General features: G+C 41.5%; 3 protein-coding genes and 4 non-coding genes across 7 annotated transcripts; 2 read left to right on the top strand and 5 right to left on the bottom strand.

Annotated features, from left to right (window-relative positions):
- Positions 1 to 436: 436 nt before the first annotated feature.
- Positions 437 to 7,739, top strand: si:ch211-106k21.5 (SLIT and NTRK-like protein 5). Its single transcript, XM_031560218.2, has 2 exons — positions 437 to 770; positions 4,233 to 7,739. The coding sequence occupies exons 1-2, from the start codon at positions 719 to 721 to the stop codon at positions 5,471 to 5,473; spliced, it is 1,293 nt and encodes a 430-aa protein (XP_031416078.1). The 5' UTR covers positions 437 to 718; the 3' UTR covers positions 5,474 to 7,739.
- A 3,263-nt stretch (positions 7,740 to 11,002) lies between these two features.
- Positions 11,003 to 13,265, top strand: best4 (bestrophin 4). Its single transcript, XM_031559366.2, has 9 exons — positions 11,003 to 11,219; positions 11,306 to 11,400; positions 11,536 to 11,769; positions 11,876 to 12,030; positions 12,117 to 12,194; positions 12,362 to 12,514; positions 12,595 to 12,675; positions 12,754 to 12,908; positions 12,986 to 13,265. The coding sequence occupies exons 1-9, from the start codon at positions 11,068 to 11,070 to the stop codon at positions 13,263 to 13,265; spliced, it is 1,383 nt and encodes a 460-aa protein (XP_031415226.2). The 5' UTR covers positions 11,003 to 11,067.
- Positions 13,266 to 13,436: 171 nt separating this feature from the next.
- Positions 13,437 to 13,568, bottom strand: LOC116218536. Its single transcript, XR_004162926.1, has one exon. It is a non-coding gene; the product is annotated as a small nucleolar RNA SNORA47 (small nucleolar RNA).
- Positions 13,569 to 13,751: 183 nt separating this feature from the next.
- LOC105908480 (40S ribosomal protein S8) lies at positions 13,752 to 16,211 on the bottom strand. The gene is made up of 6 exons (XM_012836992.3): positions 16,109 to 16,211; positions 15,237 to 15,343; positions 14,915 to 15,014; positions 14,628 to 14,803; positions 14,095 to 14,224; positions 13,752 to 13,907 (listed from the first exon to the last, which is right to left on the bottom strand). The coding sequence occupies exons 1-6, from the start codon at positions 16,110 to 16,112 to the stop codon at positions 13,798 to 13,800; spliced, it is 627 nt and encodes a 208-aa protein (XP_012692446.1). The 5' UTR covers positions 16,113 to 16,211; the 3' UTR covers positions 13,752 to 13,797.
- Positions 14,344 to 14,411, bottom strand: LOC116218525. Its single transcript, XR_004162915.1, has one exon. It is a non-coding gene; the product is annotated as a small nucleolar RNA SNORD38 (small nucleolar RNA).
- LOC116218526 lies at positions 15,082 to 15,187 on the bottom strand. The gene has a single exon (XR_004162916.1). It is a non-coding gene; the product is annotated as a small nucleolar RNA SNORD46 (small nucleolar RNA).
- Positions 15,433 to 15,505, bottom strand: LOC116218523. Its single transcript, XR_004162913.1, has one exon. It is a non-coding gene; the product is annotated as a small nucleolar RNA SNORD55/SNORD39 (small nucleolar RNA).
- Positions 16,212 to 17,662: the final 1,451 nt, after the last annotated feature.

Genomic DNA, 17,662 nt, shown 5'->3' with positions numbered 1-17,662 from the left:
TTAAAAAAATATTGTTTTAATAAATACTTTATTTACACAAACACCAGTTTGAAACATTTGTTTTTCATTCATTTATTTGTTTACCTTATTCCATTATTCGTTATTGACAAAACAATTAAAACCACTCTTAGGGGTGTTTACTTATATCCTACAACGACAACCTTTTGTCAGCATCAGTTCCTCAGTGACCAAAATGGGCATAATTTACTAATATCTTTGGATACACTGCCACCTTCTGGTCATCAATGCAAAGTGCATAGTAAAAGCCGCAGGCTTTGACATGTCTTATTAATGATGGCCTAAACACTTATGTGAAGACATGTAACTTAGTAGCAAACATGCTGACCATCAACGAAATGGGAAGCTTTCTATCATTTAGTAATGAGTAACCAAGGTACCCCACCGGTGCGTCCTACAGGCTTCATCCGATAGTCTATAGAAAATATATTTGTATAGGCCTATAATGCAGACTATAGCAGAAGTGTGCCAGAATCTCTCTCATCACACACACACTTACAGACACAAGCAGGAGCTGAATATCAGGAGCGCGCACACACAGGAAGTGGAATTTCCACCTTACACGCTGTGTTGTATAGCATAGAGACACACCCAATAGAAGAGAGGGCGTTCAGTAGGCAAAGTTTGACGTGATGAAGCATTGGGCTGCTGTTCTAAGCGTGTTCTGCTACAGCGAGAACCGCGAATCGGCTGACAACTCATGGTGTGTTTGTCTGAAGGAAAGCAACAAGTCTCAACTATGTCAACAAAAGGTAAGGGGTGAAAAGTCCATGAAAAGTTATTGTTGTATCGTAGAGGATGTGTTTACAGAATGCAAATGTGAGTTAACCTAACAAAAACTACACAATGAATCAAGTTTCATTAATATGGTTAGGATAATTAAGTTATTGGTAGTGGCTTGGTCAATAGGATAATAAGCCTATTTCGGAAATGCAAGAATATTTTGTTAGCTGACCGCACCAGCACCAGCAGGTTTCCTAATAATACAGCTAATTTATCTGCACATAATTAACAAATAACTGTTCTGTTCGTTATGTTTGATGTTACATGCGCTAACCTAATGGTCAAACATTTCTTCCACACCATATTTTTGAGCGAACAAGCTGAGAGAAGTTTGTGCCAAACCCGCTATCTTCCGGAGTTTTACCAAGAGGATGTTGCTTACATTGTTGTAGAATGAGATCATCCTCATGTCTGAAAATAACCGTTCGTTTTCACGCTTCTATATCTGAGAGGTTTGACGAGCTATCGTGGCGTTATGCACTTTGCGTTTATAATTTGTTTTGAGGTGGTTGCATTGCCCGGAGAGAACAGTGGACGGACCTAGCCCATTATGATTTGTCACACCTATTTCCATAGTACCTGAGATGTTATCTTTCTTACTTTGGAGTTTTTTTGCCGGACAGGATCAACATCTTCTGTGGATTTCTCTATACCAAATTGTAGCTTATAGACCTTTGCTCGTCTAATGTACAATTCAAATAAATATATTACTGCATGTATACTTCTTGTAATTACATTAGATCAATACGCCGATATGACATTTCCACCCCCCTCGAAGTAGCCTTATGATAAGCCAAAGTTCTCCAGGCATAAAGGAACACATACATTTATTAGCTAAGCGACGCCTGAACTGTGGACAAGGCAGGGTAAAATGTATCTTGCTTGTTAATAAAGCGAAATCAATGTTCTCATGTTTTACTCAGGAATAACTGTCCCTTTTAAAACGCATCGATCTCGCAGTGGTAGCGGTTCATTAAATCAAATCAGACATACTGAAATCAGACGTACTGGAATCAGACACTGAAAAGCAATTATGTTGTCTAATAACACAGGTGTATTGTAGTCTAGTGGTCTAGTTAGACAATATATGCCCTACAGCCCTAGCCGAAATTCTCTCTACTTTTTGGGAGAGGTGGTAAGAAAGTTACTGATTAATGTAGTCTCCTTGACACGTATCTAATATCAAAGGAGAATCACATTATCTGATGGTTGGACTAGCCTACTGAGGCACCTCCCAACCATTAATTTTGCAGTCAGAGAGATCAGTGGTGTGTTATGTATTGCACTTTCTACTTTCATTTGACAGAGAAATTTGGTTGCTGAAAATGCACTAAAGTGATTCACAGTCACTTGAGTTCAGTGACCAGTGGCCCCATGTTTGGGTTGTATGACAACCAAATGTTTTTCTCTCTTGAATACAATTGAAAACCTGTTGCTTTCATAGGAACAAGTCAATATGTCTTTGCCATTCTTGTTACTGCTTAGAAAAAAATAACAGAAAGTTACTCCTCCAAAGTTTTGCAGCCAAGTGTCGTTGCTCTGTATTTGTCGGGCTATGTTAGTCTGTAGACATTAAGATTATTTAGTGTCTGATTAAAACAAGTTGTCTTTTTACACATCAGAGAGTTAATGCAGGCTTCCCACAGTCATGGAAATCCTGGAAAAGTCATGGAATTTTAAAATCCCATTTCCCAGGCCTTGAAAAGTCATGAAATTCAGTAAATTTGTTGAAAGTTTTGGCAAAGTCCTGAAAATTGACATAGCCTAACTAGCCTATTAGAAAAGGAATGGAAAAGGTTGTTGTTTAGATTCAATATTGGGCCCAAACTGTGGAGCAAAGTGTACTTGTAGGTTGTGGAAGATCAAGGATATTTCATTGAAGGTCCTTCAGAATTAATGGAAAAGTTTTGAAATGTTGTCAATGAAAATGGGCGGGATATCTGTAAATGGTCTTGTCTTAGTCCTCCTTCTGGCATATCATAAAGGGGAATGTTGTTGTCAGGTTAGTTGTTCTGTATGTCTACCTCTGTTTAGGAGCATCTATATAAACAGTAAACAGTTAACAATTCACCTCACAGATCACACTTTATAACAAAGGAAATAACAAAGTGAATATGAACATGAGTGTGGTGGTTGCTACGGTATCTGTTGACTAGCTACACAAATCGTAGCCCTTGGCAACTGGCTCAATGGGAAAGGTTGCTGTGGTTTCCCTCTCCCCTTTCTGTGGCAGGTAAACACAAAACTGTTTCTGTAACTGACACTAGTTTCTGTTTCTGATCACATTTTATTGTTGATTTGGAATGACTTTCCGTATATTACACACATTAGATGAAATCCATCAAATCCTGTCAATTCTTTGATAACTTTTGTGACTGAAGAGATGTTTTCAAATTCATGCATTCATTCATTCATTCATTCATTCATTCATTCATGTTGGGGAAACACTTGGTTCTAATACAAGGTTTGGCTGCAACTTAACACTCAGTGGGTTCAGGCCCTGGGCTCTGTAAAGCGCCTTGAGACAATTTTATTGTTTTGGCCCTTTTTAAATATAATTGAATTGAAATGAATTGAAGTACAGAAATGTAGCTAATTGTGAAAGTGCTTTGAGAGTTTAGGAGCTGATTGTGCTGTGGAGTGCCTGGCGCCCCACCCCAGCTTTCATGGGTCCTCTGTGTTGTTGGGGAGTTAGCACATTCCACTTCTGCTGGAAGGCCCGGGCCCATTGTTGACATCAGGAAAGTGTGATGTCAGAACTGCCTGCATAGAGGAAGGGGAACTCTCTCAAACAGTGATCTGCCTGGCTTGGAGTAAAAAAGGCTTTACACACCAAAAATAAAATCCTTTGAAATGGAACCCATTATTCAAAATGAACAAAGTGCAATAGGGCCCATATATGTTTATATAGTCATTGGACCTGATTACAACTATTGTATTCTACCCCTAAAGCAGAGGTTACCTTGAAGTACAAACTGAGACCAGTGAAATAAAGAAATAAAGACCCATAATAGCACAGCTGTATGTCTCATACCTTAACATTTTTGTCCACTTTTACCTTGTGAATAACATTGAGTCTGAGAGACTTTAAGCCGTGCAGTAGACAGACTCTCTCTTCCTGGTGAGATGGACTTCTGATCCTAAGCCCTCACCATCCCCATGCCAACCTTCAGACTAGCAACAACAGCTAAGAGGGCTAGGCAGCGTTGCCAGGCACAAGGGCCTGTTTGCTCCTCTCTGTGGGGCTGGAGATAACAGATCCCTCAGGATCACGTTAGAAAGGCAGAGGAGTGATTAAAGCCTGGTGATAAATGTGTTCTTTTTGACTACTTCATAAGAAAGTAATAGGGAGCTGTCATCACTGAGTAGCCCAGAGCACTGAGTAGTTATGCAAAGATATGTCACAGTAACTAATTCTCTCTTCATTCTAGGTATAATGTCACTACGGGGTGTTCTTCTTCTGTACTCACTGCTACTGACAGAGGGGAAGGAAAATGACTGTGAGTGTCCCGTGGCCACTGTTTTGGTCGAGTTTCCTGCCAGGGTGCCAACCGGAGCCTGCTGCCTCAACTATTCCGGCTCCGCCTTTGGCCACGTGCAATGGGAAGCCTTCTCCTCTCACCCTGCCCTTAGGATCCTCGATCTGTCTCGCTGCAACATCAGCCAGATGCTGCACACCGAGAGGGGGGAAGCGCCAACCATGCTGAGGGACCTCTACCTGGGACATAACAGTCTCTCTGTCTTACCAGAGGGCTTCCTAACCAATGCCTCCAGTCTGAGGGTGCTGGACTTGAGGATGAACCGATTGGAAGTGCTGCCTGAGGGGTTCCTCCAGGATTCAAATGAGCTCCAGGAGCTGGACCTGAGGGGGAACCTCCTCATGACCGTTCCCAGGAGCGTCCTCATCAGACGCGGTTGGCGACGGCTGGAACTGTCCCACAACCCCTGGGCATGCACATGCTCCCTGGTGGCGGGCCTTCAAGGCGACGGCCTTCACAATAGCACCATCACCAGCAGGAGCCTGGAGGATGTGGTGGGGAATCTGACCTGCGTCTCTCCCTGGAGCCTGGCAGGTCAGAGCGTGTGGTCAGTGCAGCGGACAGACATCTGCCAATCGGCCGGTCTCACTGCCCTCTTCGTCCTGCTGCCCCTGTTTATGATGATATTGCTGGCGTTCTGCTGGTGCTGTGGCAGGAGGAGGAAGAGGAAGGAGACTCTTGCCTTTGGGCTGGCAGGAAAAAAGGCCTCCAGCAGAGGCAGCCAGCTGACAGACTGCAACGGGCGGTGGCACGACCACTCCAAGCAGAATCCAATGCTCGCCTTACCCAGGGAGGGCAGCAAGGACGGGATCATGAAGAACCAGCTGATGCTGAGGCCTTCGTCTGCCCTGCTGGGCAGCACCCGGGACATCTATGAGGAGGTGGAGATCCGGCTGGGCTCAGTGGAGTCCCTGACCCGGCCACCTTCCTCCATCTCCACTGAGAAGCAGGAGGCCCAGGAGCTGGGAAGCAAGCCAGACCTGGAGACAGTCAGTGTTACGGAGGTCATGAAAGACTCGACTGACCGCGAGAAGGCCTATCTGACTCAGTCCACTGAGTACTATAGCTTGGTGCCAGCGATCGAGATAGAGGACTCTGACCATGGAGAGTATGAGAGTGTGGATCTATCGTGACCTGAACCTATGCCAAGGGATTGTTTTAATTTTGTATGTGTGTCGTATATATTTTGAAAAAAAAAGTGGTTTGATCAAAGTACTGTAGAGAGCAACTGATCTCTGGGAAATGTGGTCCAGGAACTAGAACCGTATAATCCTGTCAGTTCCTCCGAGTACATTTTAGAGTGGTAGTAAGGAGTCTCCGCTGTCAGGGATTCGTTCCCCGACTGCAAAGCTATTGTTTGTCCACATTCAGAGTGTGAGAACCATTCAACTGAGACTGCAGGTAAACTCATAATTAAACCTTAACAACCACTGAGTGACAATGAGTGTGTTTTGGTCGCTGTGTAGTATGGTGAAATGGAACACCTTTCCTTTTTTGTCCTTCAGAAATGCTGTCCAGGATGTGGAGGTTCAAAATATGTATAATATTCAATGATTTTTTCAAATGTTGTTTTAAATGTGAGTTTCATTGGCTCGTGTGTACTTTCAATTAACCGTCTTTGAGGTATTGCTGCTAAATGGGTTTTATTAAGTAGAGTTGATATCTATATGACCAAACCATTCCACTGTGACTGATTAAAAGAGTTGAGATTTCTGTTATGTAAACCTTGTAGAAAAGGAAACCCTGTAACCAACCAACCCAAACAAACTTAAATCTTTCCTATCCAGTGAGTCCTGTTGGTAATGACAAGCACCGTAGGATAATGTCATCTATTGTTTTAGAACCCCAGCTCACTGCCTGTCAGCGGACCATTCTTTTCCTGTGGGAACAGGGTTCCAGGTCCTTCTGTGTAAGTGCAGTTACATCTGTTCTTATATTCAAAGCCAAAAAGATAAATGCTGAAAACAATGACTTGTCAGCTGATACCATCTCAGAGGCACAGAGCACGCACACCTCATCCACACAGGTTCACAAGGCAAGTATTTGTGCGGGGTTAAACTTCTACTCGGAACATGAACACACACACTCAGGGGGCTTTGATCATGAGATTTGCCACTGCTTTTCAGTGACGTATAGAGTTGTAGAGAAGGATTCAACTGTTTGTTTCTTTTAGGTTGAACCAGTTAGGTTCATGCAGTTAGGTGTACCAGCATATACAAAAGAGCAGACCTAGTTAAAACAGACTGATGCGTACAGATAGGATCTCGTATGTCATCAGGTTGGCTTTGCAAAGAAGCTTGAGTAAGCTCATTTGAATGCTGACGAAAAGAGGGAGAAAAATGGACAGTGAAACTTTGTGTGGTTGTTGTGAATTATAGCTAAATTTGTAAGGCTCGTGGTCCACATTTGAATATCTCTCTGACATCAATGTACTGTTTGAGGAGGATGTAGGTAGAGAAGGAAGAACCGCTTGATTTGAGGGACGTGTGAACCTTAATACACATAATTCCACAGCAATGATACTGCCATTTCTCTTATATGATATTAATCAATGAGGTGAGCATATTTACTAATGCTGACTTATAATAGCAATGACAGCTTGAATGTAAGGTATGATATGCAGCTCCTGGCTTTATGGATCATATCTTTTTCAGTCCTGTCCACTACCACTACTTAGCAATAACAATACATTTACTATGTTAAGATGAGCACAATGACGTCATACATTTACTATGTTAAGATGAGCACAATGATGTCATTTTTTTAACACATTTTGGTAACACTTTAAGTAAACCCAGTATCCATAAAGAATTATAAACACTTCATCATTCACAATGTATCATAATGCATCATAATACTTGTCATAAGACTATATAACTATTCCATACAAGCCTTCATAATAATAGTGGTGTAGGGCTTATACTACAACATCATAATGCTTCATCAGTGCAGTCATGTCTATTTGTAGATAGTTATATACACTTATGTCAGTCGCTATGCTGCATTATGAATACTTTATAAACATTTACATAAAGTGTTACCCAAATTTCTATGTCCATTTTAATATGTGTTGTGTCTTGAGCTATATTCTCTTTTGTGGTTTTTCTACCTGTTCTTTATTAAATTAATGGATTTAATTCTTCATAGACAAAACTGTGTTGGTTTTTAGCGCTGACTTTTTAATGTACTCAATTTTTCCAGCAATTTTTAGGTCAATTAGATCTACAAACAAGAAGCATTCACACAGGAACAACATTAAAAAACAAGGCCAAAGTGCGCAATATGTAAACAGTACAAAGGGAACGGGTTCAGAGTCTGTTGGCACTGACTGATTGTGGACGTTTTTGGTTTAAAATCAATATTTGTGGCTTTAAAATAAATGAGTATTTTACAAATGAATAAAGTGTGTGAGCCTTGTAAATGATTATTGCATTAACTCTGTTTATTTTGGGTTTATTTTTAATACTGGTATCCATAGGATTGCACTCATCAATGATGAAGTAACACTCTCAAAACTCTCATGTTTTTATAATCTCTTTTTTTATGAGTATAGAGTTGAGCTGAGAATCAATAGCTACTGGTCTGTATGTGAGTGTCCAGATGGGCTCAGTGAGGTTCACAAATTATTTTTGCACATGTGAAATTCATAAGAATGCAGTTTGCAGAATGCAGTTTCCAGAATATGTGCTCAGGGTCTGCCTGCCTCCACGATACCCTCACAATGGCCTGCTGCTGCTCACTCTGCCACAGCCATGAGGCCAATCTCTGATTTCAGTCCGTGTGGGAGACTGTAATTACAGCGTTGGGTTACCCAATCACACTGAAACCAGCATCTCGGCCCGTTTCCACATAGCCGGGCACCACAGCCCACCAGCCACACAAAATGCATGAAAGAGACTGGCCTGAATACTGCTCTGTTTCGAACCGCGACCACCTCCAGCGATGTGACCTCCGCAGAGGAGGTGACCCAGCATCAGTTAGAGTTCACTGATTCAGGTAAACATCTGAGCATGAAAAGCCACCCTTTTCACATATAGGTGCAACTGAAGTAGCCACAGTTGCAGGTCCAAGTTAACAGTTGGGTTACAAGGCTAAGACACCTTACTGATACATTTTGTATGTGTGACAAAATGCCAATGTAATCCAAGTTAAACTGATGACAGTATTAGAAAACACATCAGGAAACAGGCTGCTTCTCCCAGTTCATCTGAAAAGAATCAGTCTATGCAGTGGTCACATAGGCAGTGTGTCTGCTACAAATCTGTCTGAGCTGTTGTCAATGTTACAAGGTAAAGATATGGCAATCAACATGTCCTTACTGCATGTAATACATACATTTTCTTGGCAGTAGTAACACATGTATGTTTTAAATGCTGTACCCATTTTATTAACTGAAGATGGGGTATAAGAAAAGACATTCATGACATGCCACTACATTTCCAAACTGCTCTTGAGAAGTCAGGGTGGGACGTTTTCCACCCACATTCTTTCCTAGCCAGACAATCATGAAGAGATGGAAGACCCACCATAGAGAAGTGATTCTAAACTTCTCTATTCCTGACTTTAGCTGTCTTCTTGGAAAGACTGGGGTTACACTCCTACACAAAAAAAGTCTTGAGCGGCATCCAGGTATTAAGATAAGTAGTAGTGCAGTGCAGTCCATAACCATGCATCCAACATCCTGTGCAAAATCTCTTAACAATGTTTCTATTTTGAGGTTGCATAAACAAATAAGCCCCCACAAGGCTGAGGTTTACACAAGCAAGGCCAGGCTCTGGATTCCGGAGGGATGGGGAGTTGAGGAGAGAGGCAAGGTCGCCACCTAGTGGAGCCGGACTGTGGGTGTCCCGGCTCTGAGCGAGCAGTTTGACTGCAGCTAACACTGCCCCTCAGTGGTGTTTACTGAATGAAGCATGCTGTAGTCCTGTAACTTGTCCTCACACCTGCGATGTTCATCAGATATCGTATTGTATAGCATTTGACATCTGTGCTTCTGAAGATGGCGAAAAGAGGATTTTTTTTGTAAAGAAGAAAAGTCCTGTGCTGTGTATTAGAGCATGGAGTCATATATTACAAATAACTGTATCTCAAATGTCCTTATCTGGACATGTCGTAAACAAAGTCAGAGAAATGGACCCTGTAATGTCAGATTAACAAGACAGGCTAATAAAAATGATTCACAGCAGTGGCTGGGAAAGTTCAGTGCAAACCATGAGAAAAACAAACAGCTCAAGGTCAAAGGAGTGGTGATGAAGGACTATGTATGATGACAGAGTTCAGTAGAAGATGGCAGTGAATTGTATAATGGTGTCTGATGACAGTGTCCATTTCTGATGAATTATCACAGCCATTAGTCTTCACAGGTCTCAGGGTTCGACAGGTACACTCTCTACTTCCTCAGGTGTAGACATTGTGAGAGCCTTTTAAGAGCCTCAAAACAACAAAATACTGAAATGGCTGTACTAAAATGAGTTTGGATTGTAATGAAGGTTTTATTAATGTTAAAAACTAATATTCTACTATATATCCCACTACATTATGTAGTTCATTCAGCTGAAGTAAAAAATGAAAGCAACAGCAAGGAGTTTTGGTCAAATACTAGTCACCTAGAACACTTGCAAAAATCTTGCAAACAACAACACAGTTAGCCCTGATAAAAGCTTGCTAACATACTAACTGGTGTTTTTTGGCAATAAAGGTGGCGATCAGCTGTCAAATCTTTTCTTACATTTTTACGGGGTAGTCCGTCCCTACACATACCATGTGTGGCTAGTTGGAACCTCCACATTACTATATAGGCCTATCATCAAAACGAATTTGAAGATTATACCAAAACTAGTTGCCTACTAAAAAAAACTCAAGAAGTAGGGACATAGGGACATAATGTGGTTGATGTGAACAGATTTTTATTTTTTTTGAAAATGGGCAATTCATATTTCACTATTGTCTGCATGAAAGTGCCATAAGTTCTATACTACCAGCCTTGAACCATGTTAAAAAACAATGTTCCCAGGCCATTCAGTTCAGTGACACAATCATGATGCTCATGTATGGGAATCATGCAATTAACATATACAGTGCTGGGCGTTCAGCATTGTTCTCAACTCATAAATCATGTAGAGGTGGCTTATTAATTCTAAGGAGATAAAAGGAGAAGTGAGAGTTGAGTCGTCTTTTTACATAGCACGGAAGGACAGCCACAACTAAGGTAAGGTGATTTCTAAATACCATACTACTGACAGATGAAACATTTTATTGTACTATATATGCCTTTGTGCTTGCTCCAGGGGGGTTCAGGATCTGGGCTCTGTAAAGCGCCCTGAGACAATTTTATTGTTTTTGGGATTAAATGAAAAAAATGTAATTTAATTATTTCACTATATCATTTGCAGTTGGGGACAGATAAAATGTCACCTTCTGACCAAGATGTTTCCCCCCACCTGTATTATCTGCGTAACAGAATATAAATGTTTGGTATTGACATCTATCCAGTCAATTCTGACCAGGTCATGAACATTAGCCGATATACAAATTTCAAATTTGAATTTTGTGAAATTTGAATTATGTGTCTCAGCCTTATAACAAAGCATAGTGGAAAAACATTTTTGTCTTTTGAACATCCAGAATATTCATGTTGTAGCATTTACTAATATGTTTATCAGGATGCATTTTTCAAAACAAATGATGTTTCAGTCTTTCTTTTGTTCAGCTCATCCCAGGCTTTGTCATGACTGTTTCCTACACTCTTGAGGTGGCAGATGTCAAGTTCGCTGGCTTTTCTAAGCTGCTCTTCCGCTGGAAGGGCAGCATATACAAGTTGCTCTACAAGGAGTTCATTGTCTTCTGCTTATTATATAGTTCCATCAGCATTGTTTACAGGTACCGTAACACCGTAACACCAGATTAATTGTCTTTCCATTAATGAAAATGAGTTTAATCCTTTTTTATCATCTTAAACCTGGCAGGTGCTGCCTTAATGAAAGACAACTAAAATTGTTTGAGCAAACAGCACTCTACTGTGACTCCAACTCGAATTTCATCCCCATGTCTTTTGTTCTGGGTATGTGTTACTAAAGTCTACAGATGTGGTGAAGCAATGTTTCCTATTCGCCACAATTATTTATTTTATTAACTATTGACTTTTTATTAGTATGAACTATTGACATTTTATTAGTATGAACTTCTCTGTCCCAAGGTTTTTATGTCACACAGGCATTTAATCGCTGGTGGGGTCAGTACACAAGTTTCCCGCTGCCTGACAACCTGATGATGGTGGTGTCAGGTAATGTCCATGGGACAGACGAGAGGGGCCGCCTACTCCGCCGGACGCTGATGAGGTACGCTAACCTGTCCTCAGTCCTCATCCTACGCTCCATCAGCACCCGTGTGCGCAGACGCTTCCCAACACTGGAGCACATCGTGGAAGCAGGTCTGAAGCATCCAGCCACCACCCTTTTAAATAGTATCACTTGCTATAGTGTTAATATATACACATAACAGTATGTGTGTAAAACCTGTGCTCTGTGCTGGGACAGGCTTTATGACTGAGGATGAGCAGAAGCACCTTGACCATTTGTACTCGGACTTCAACAAGTACTGGATGCCACTTACGTGGTTTTCGAACCTGGCCTCTCAGGCTCGGGAGGAGGGCCGTGTGCGGGACGACGTAGCGCTCCGACTGCTCATGGACGTGAGTTATCAGCATCTATGACAGGGTGATGTATTGTTAGGCTTTGAGACCATGTTCGTCTTTGTGACTTCCTCTGTCTCACACAGGAGCTGAACAAGTACAGGGGAAAATGCAGTATGCTCTTCCATTATGACTGGATAAGCATCCCGCTGGTCTACACCCAGGTCAGCCACTTCTGTTATCAAGTTATAAAGATCTGTGGTCATAATGTACATGCATTTTTAAAGGACACTACACCAGCCTGTATGCTTAGCCACATATTCAGTTTACCATGATGTACTGATCAAACTAAAAAGGACAATTGAGAATTTTATTGTTAAATTGCTTACAGGTGGTAACTGTAGCAGTGTATTCTTACTTTGCCTTCTGTTTGATTGGACGTCAATTTTTAAACCCAAAACAAGAATATCCTGGTCACACTCTGGATATGTATGTCCCGGTCTTCACCTTGCTGCAGTTCTTTTTCTTTGCTGGCTGGCTCAAGGTATGTTTACTTCCCATTACATAAAAATGCATTATGTCGCAAGCTAGTCTTTGCTATCTCATAGAAGTGCTTTCTCTCAGGTTGGGGAGCTCATTATAAATCCATTTGGGGAGGATGACGATGACTTTGAAACAAACCAGCTTATTGATAGGAACATTCAGGTACCCTCAGTCTGAACAAATATTTCCACACCAGAGCTACTGCTCCACCACACATACTGACTCTTCTGCCTCTAAAAGGTATCAATGCTGGCTGTGGATGACATGCATCAGAACCTTCCCCACTTAGAAAAGGACAAATACTGGGTGGAAAAGTGTTTCACTCTTCCCTACACCCCAGCCACAGCAGAGGGGACCCTCAAACCAGCCTTTATGGGTTCTACCTATGATATGAGGTACTGAGCAGTCCCAATGCACAGAAAGTAGTTGATTACACTCTTCAGAAAATGACAATTTCTCCTGGTCTATTTAGGTTTGTTGGGGAGGACAGCTCAGAAACCAGCATCCACAGCTCTGTGGTGGACAAATACCTGCCCATCACTGTATGGCCCCAGTCTAAACTCAAAGGCAAGACGCACAGAGGGGTAACGCTTCTGTGCTTCCCTGGAAAGGATTCAAATGCCAGAAATACCAAGGCTCACTGCAAGAACGCTGGAGAGGTCCAGGAGTGTGATGTACAATACGTTCAGGAGGGCGAGGACATATGCCATCAGATACCTTCAGAGGACCAAAATGATCCTAAACTGGACTAATGCAACCTGATCACTGCTCAGATTTAACCTGGTGCAATAATTTTAAAGTCTGTTGAATGCCCGCTATGGCCCTGTAGTCTCAAATGACAACCTGAAATGCAATTTAGTTTCATCAGTTTTAATAAACTTGTCCTTGAAAGGCCTCCGATCCACATATTCAGTGGCTTATTTGAAATGTAGACAAAACACCACATACTCTGAATATAAAACACAGGTACTATTGCAGTGTTAAGTCATTAGTCTTGGAGGAAATAACCAGTTGTAGCAGCACCAATCTTACTGCCAAACTTTCTCAATCCTCCTTTGAGCCACTGTTAGACCCACGGCTACCACTAAAACCATGCTAGGTGCTTCAAATGCATCTACATGGCTACTTCAATACACCAGTGACGCTTAGCAGCCTCCATCCTAAATAAAGCATTCCTGACTATTATATTCCATAAAACCCAGCCCCGTACAGCACAAAAGAGGCACACAAATAGCAGATAATTTTCTTGTCTTTTAATTGGAGCAGTATCAAAGAGCTGTGCATTTATTTGCCTTTCTTGGCCTTGATCTTCCTCAGGTAGAACTCCAGTTCTTTACCTTCCAAGACGTAGCCGTCAGCTCTGCCGCACTGGCCAGGTCGTGAGGCAATGCACGCTGAAGGGGGAGGGACAAGAAGCCCAAATTAGAAACTTAAAAACGTGACATTTATTTAAGTCATTCTAGTATGTCTTTATCAGAAATATATAATGATATCCATCACTGGTAATCAGCAGCAGAACTGGTTAATGTTTCATCATGTGAAAGACAAAATTATGTGGTGCCAATCACAACTACAACTCACCAAGCAGTTTTCCCTGCTGGAACTGCTCATCCAAGAGGGGACTGATCTTGCTCTTTTTCTTGCGCTCATCATACTTCTTTTGGGTCTTTTTGGATCGCTTCTTGTTAAGAATCTCCTCCTCTTCAGGGCTCTAGAAGAACCACAAAGTGCACATGGCAATACCATCAAAAGTTGAAACCATTTTAGATGCCTGCATTTAAGTTAAGCCCATGTGTTTAGCAAACATCTATAAGCATTCTCGATCTTGTCCTTCTCAGCCCTAAAAATCATCACTAACATTCAGTAGCAGAACTGACAAAAGGTTTTCATCACTGAAAGACAAAGATCCTGAGCATGCCACAGTAGCAGCACATTTAGAAATACAAGTCTGGAGATTTCAGCAACAGACCCTTAGGTTAAAAAGGCCATGAATGGTCTTGCTCGATAAACAAACCACAAATGCTGTACTAAGGCATACACTTGCTTGAACATGTTGAATCTCAGAACAGACAGCTGCAAATGTAGGTTCAAATCAAATACCATGAAGCACATACCAGTTTGGCACCCTTCTTGCGTCCAAGGGGAGTTGTATAGTGGGCCTCATACCACTGCCTGAAAGGAGTGCTGTCCACAAGGATGATGCAGTTCTTCACAAGAGTCTTGGTTCGCACCAGCTCGTTGTTGGAGGCATTGTACACCACATCAATGATCCTGGTCTTGCGGGTGCAGCCTGAAAGGTGAAATTATGCAATATTAAAACCAAATGATTACTCTGAAATGCATGCTTGCAACATCCATGGCACATTGAGCCTCAGTAGACACAACAAGAACCATCACTTACATTCTGAGCCCCATGAAAAGTTGCCGACATCCAACCTCAGAGCACGGTATTTCTTGTTTCCTCCACGAACCCTCACTGTGTGGATGCGACGTGCTCCAATCTAGGACACAATAGGTCTGTTAACAGGCGCACTCATATGAATTTAGAGCAAATGAACAGATCGACATGATGTGTCAGCGTAACTATGACAAATCCTAGCATTGGAGGGTCTTAAACATTGACCAATACGGCCAAAACAGACCAACCTAAGGACGTCGTTTCATCACCCACACTGTCGCGGAAGACATGATGCTACGACTGACGCACGTGTACATATATTTACCTTTGTATTTGCTGGAGGGCGTCCGAGCTCATACTTCCGCTTCTTGTGGACGGGATTCCGTTTACCACCTGTCTTGCGGCGTTTATGCCAGTTGTCCCTTGAGATACCTGCAAGAAACAGCGAAAACAATGAGCAATGGTAACGATTCCATGCACTAAAGTCTAGTGACTAGACCATTATCTCCCTCTCTCGAGCTTGTGTGTTCAGTTCTCCAAGGTTTATCCACACAGTGTCATCGGGTTCCGTATTGAGAATCATCATTACACACAAGCATAGCTTCAACTCATGACCAATATCAAAATTTTGTTACACACCTAGCCATATCTGAGCAGTAACGTTAGCCAATATCTACCTTCCAAACATATGTTAATTCAGCAGGTCGGGAGACTAATGTTACCAAGTTTAACGAGTTCCAGACAGCACATAAGACTTCAGAAACACACTAGCAGTTTTCCTTCTGAGAACGTGGTGTCACCTAAGCTAACCAACTAGCTATACCGTAACTTGACGACCATAGCAAACTCGACAATGCCCACCGAACCAGAAAAAAAGCAAAAGCACTAGTTTCATACTTTCACTATTAGTAAAATAAGAAGCCCATCACTATAGCCACAATTTACACATTTAAGAGGAAAAGCATATTCAAAACTATATACCCCATGAGAGCAGCCATCTTGAAACATGTCAGCAATCACTAGCCAGCGCTATCATCAAAAAAATAAAGGACAAACTGGTCTTATCCCTCAATATTTCTACAGAATATATCACTTTAAACTAGTTTAATCATAAGAAAAACACAATAACTACAAGTTGACTCAAATGCAATAGATGGAGACGGATTGTATGCACCTCCAAGTAACGAAAACACGTACCCATTCTCAGGCGCCGGCTAGAAAGAGGAATCGCAAGGGCTCATGGGCAAGTTTCAAGCAATGACGCACCGCGAGAAAGCACGAGATTTCATTGAATCGGAACTAAGATAAACTGGAGATACATCAGTCACAAGCGTAGAAAACAAACAAACAAACAAAAAGCGTGGAGCTTTTAACTGGACACAAAACACCATAGGGCTACGTTCCTTTACTTTAAACTGTCTTAAGTGCTGACGTATGACAGCTACCACACGACGTATTCGGACAAATATCTGGGGTTCCTCAGTCAAGGCAAAAACGTCTATGTCATTGTGTTTCACTGACATAAACTCAGCAATAAGTTCTCAGATAATAAACTAGAGCGCGCAAGGACTTGCCTGGACAAATCAAAACTTACACCACTGCTGTTAATATTGTTTCTGGAATTATTTTTCATTAGGCTTATTTCCACTACTTCCTTTATGTGTTTTTATTTAATCTGTTTTTCTAATGTCTTTGTTTTGTAAGATGCTTTGGACAAAAGTGTCTCCTAAATACTATAACTACAACCATACTTTATTATTTTACATACAGGTAGAAAACATAAGTTAACTTTTCATCATAATATCTGGATCATAAAGCAGCATTAACTGATATCAAAACAGACAAATAAAAGTTAAGACATAATATCTTTATTACATACAGTTGAAAGTGGCAATATTGTAGTCATTATTCTGTTAATGTGATGATGCTACAGCCGGATGCACAAAAATCCAGGAGTGAAAAAGTTGTAAACATGGTTCAGCCAAGTCACTCTTCCCATGGGCTCATGTCTGTGTCAATGGCCACACAGTTGTAAGCAGCGTAGCGTAGCTTCTCCTCACAGACCTTAGCACTGAAAAGAGAGCAGACATTCAACTATACAAGACTGTACTCCATTTTTGGGTCTACTTTAACACCAATACATTCACATTACACTAACTAATAATCCAAAATGAACTGTGTCCGATATGTAAGAATGGCATCTTACCTTGGGTAATTCGGTAAGTAAAGGGTGCTAGAGCAAGTAAAAGACTGTGGTAGAGGATCTGTAGTTTCTAAAAAAAAAACGAAATTTGGAACACAAGAAAAGGAGACTACAGCTGACTATAAAAAAGTGTACCATCCAAGCTTACCCTTGTTTATAAGGAAATATGTAAATTGGAGTTGGAAGACGGCTTCTACCAATCACAAACTGCAGGAACCTGCTGCGGTCTTCTGAAAGCAGAAAACATGGACGTTTTGGAATGTGATAAACAGTGTCAATTGAACACTACCTCTGCTATGCAATGGAACCTAAATGTTTTATCAAGGGGTGACCAACGTTCTCAATTTACTTACAAATAGGAGAGCATTCAGGCTGAACTTGAAGTCAAAGGTCTCCTTGTCCATGTGCTCCATAGCCTCCAATAACTTCACCTATGGTTCACAGAGCAAACACAAATCAGTATCGCCTTAGACGTCTGTGTCTGAGGACATGTCGTAAACACCTCAAGATGGCATCTATAATGCCTGTATTATGTATAGCTGATGTCG

This window comes from Clupea harengus, chromosome 22 (genome assembly GCF_900700415.2).
Source record: "Clupea harengus chromosome 22, Ch_v2.0.2, whole genome shotgun sequence".
Lineage (NCBI taxonomy): Eukaryota > Metazoa > Chordata > Actinopteri > Clupeiformes > Clupeidae > Clupea > Clupea harengus.
The sequence above is the reverse complement of the archived record's forward strand: the minus strand, read 5'-3'. Positions and strand labels throughout refer to the sequence as shown.

Bases quoted from the DNA above. Each gene is read 5' to 3' on its own strand.
- si:ch211-106k21.5 (XM_031560218.2), top strand. From the start codon at position 719: ATGGTGTGTTTGTCTGAAGGAAAGCAACAAGTCTCAACTATGTCAACA. The intron at 771-4,232 runs GTAAGGGGTGAA...TCTTCATTCTAG, and splicing joins CTCAACTATGTCAACAAAAG to GTATAATGTCACTACGGGGT.
- best4 (XM_031559366.2), top strand. From the start codon at position 11,068: ATGACTGTTTCCTACACTCTTGAGGTGGCAGATGTCAAGTTCGCTGGC. The intron at 12,031-12,116 runs GTGAGTTATCAG...TGTCTCACACAG, and splicing joins CGCTCCGACTGCTCATGGAC to GAGCTGAACAAGTACAGGGG. The intron at 12,515-12,594 runs GTATGTTTACTT...GCTTTCTCTCAG, and splicing joins TCTTTGCTGGCTGGCTCAAG to GTTGGGGAGCTCATTATAAA.
- LOC105908480 (XM_012836992.3), bottom strand. The intron at 14,804-14,914 runs GTAAGTGATGGT...TTCACCTTTCAG, and splicing joins CTTTTCATGGGGCTCAGAAT to GCTGCACCCGCAAGACCAGG. The intron at 13,908-14,094 runs GTGAGTTGTAGT...CTCCCCCTTCAG, and splicing joins CCAGCAGGGAAAACTGCTTG to CGTGCATTGCCTCACGACCT.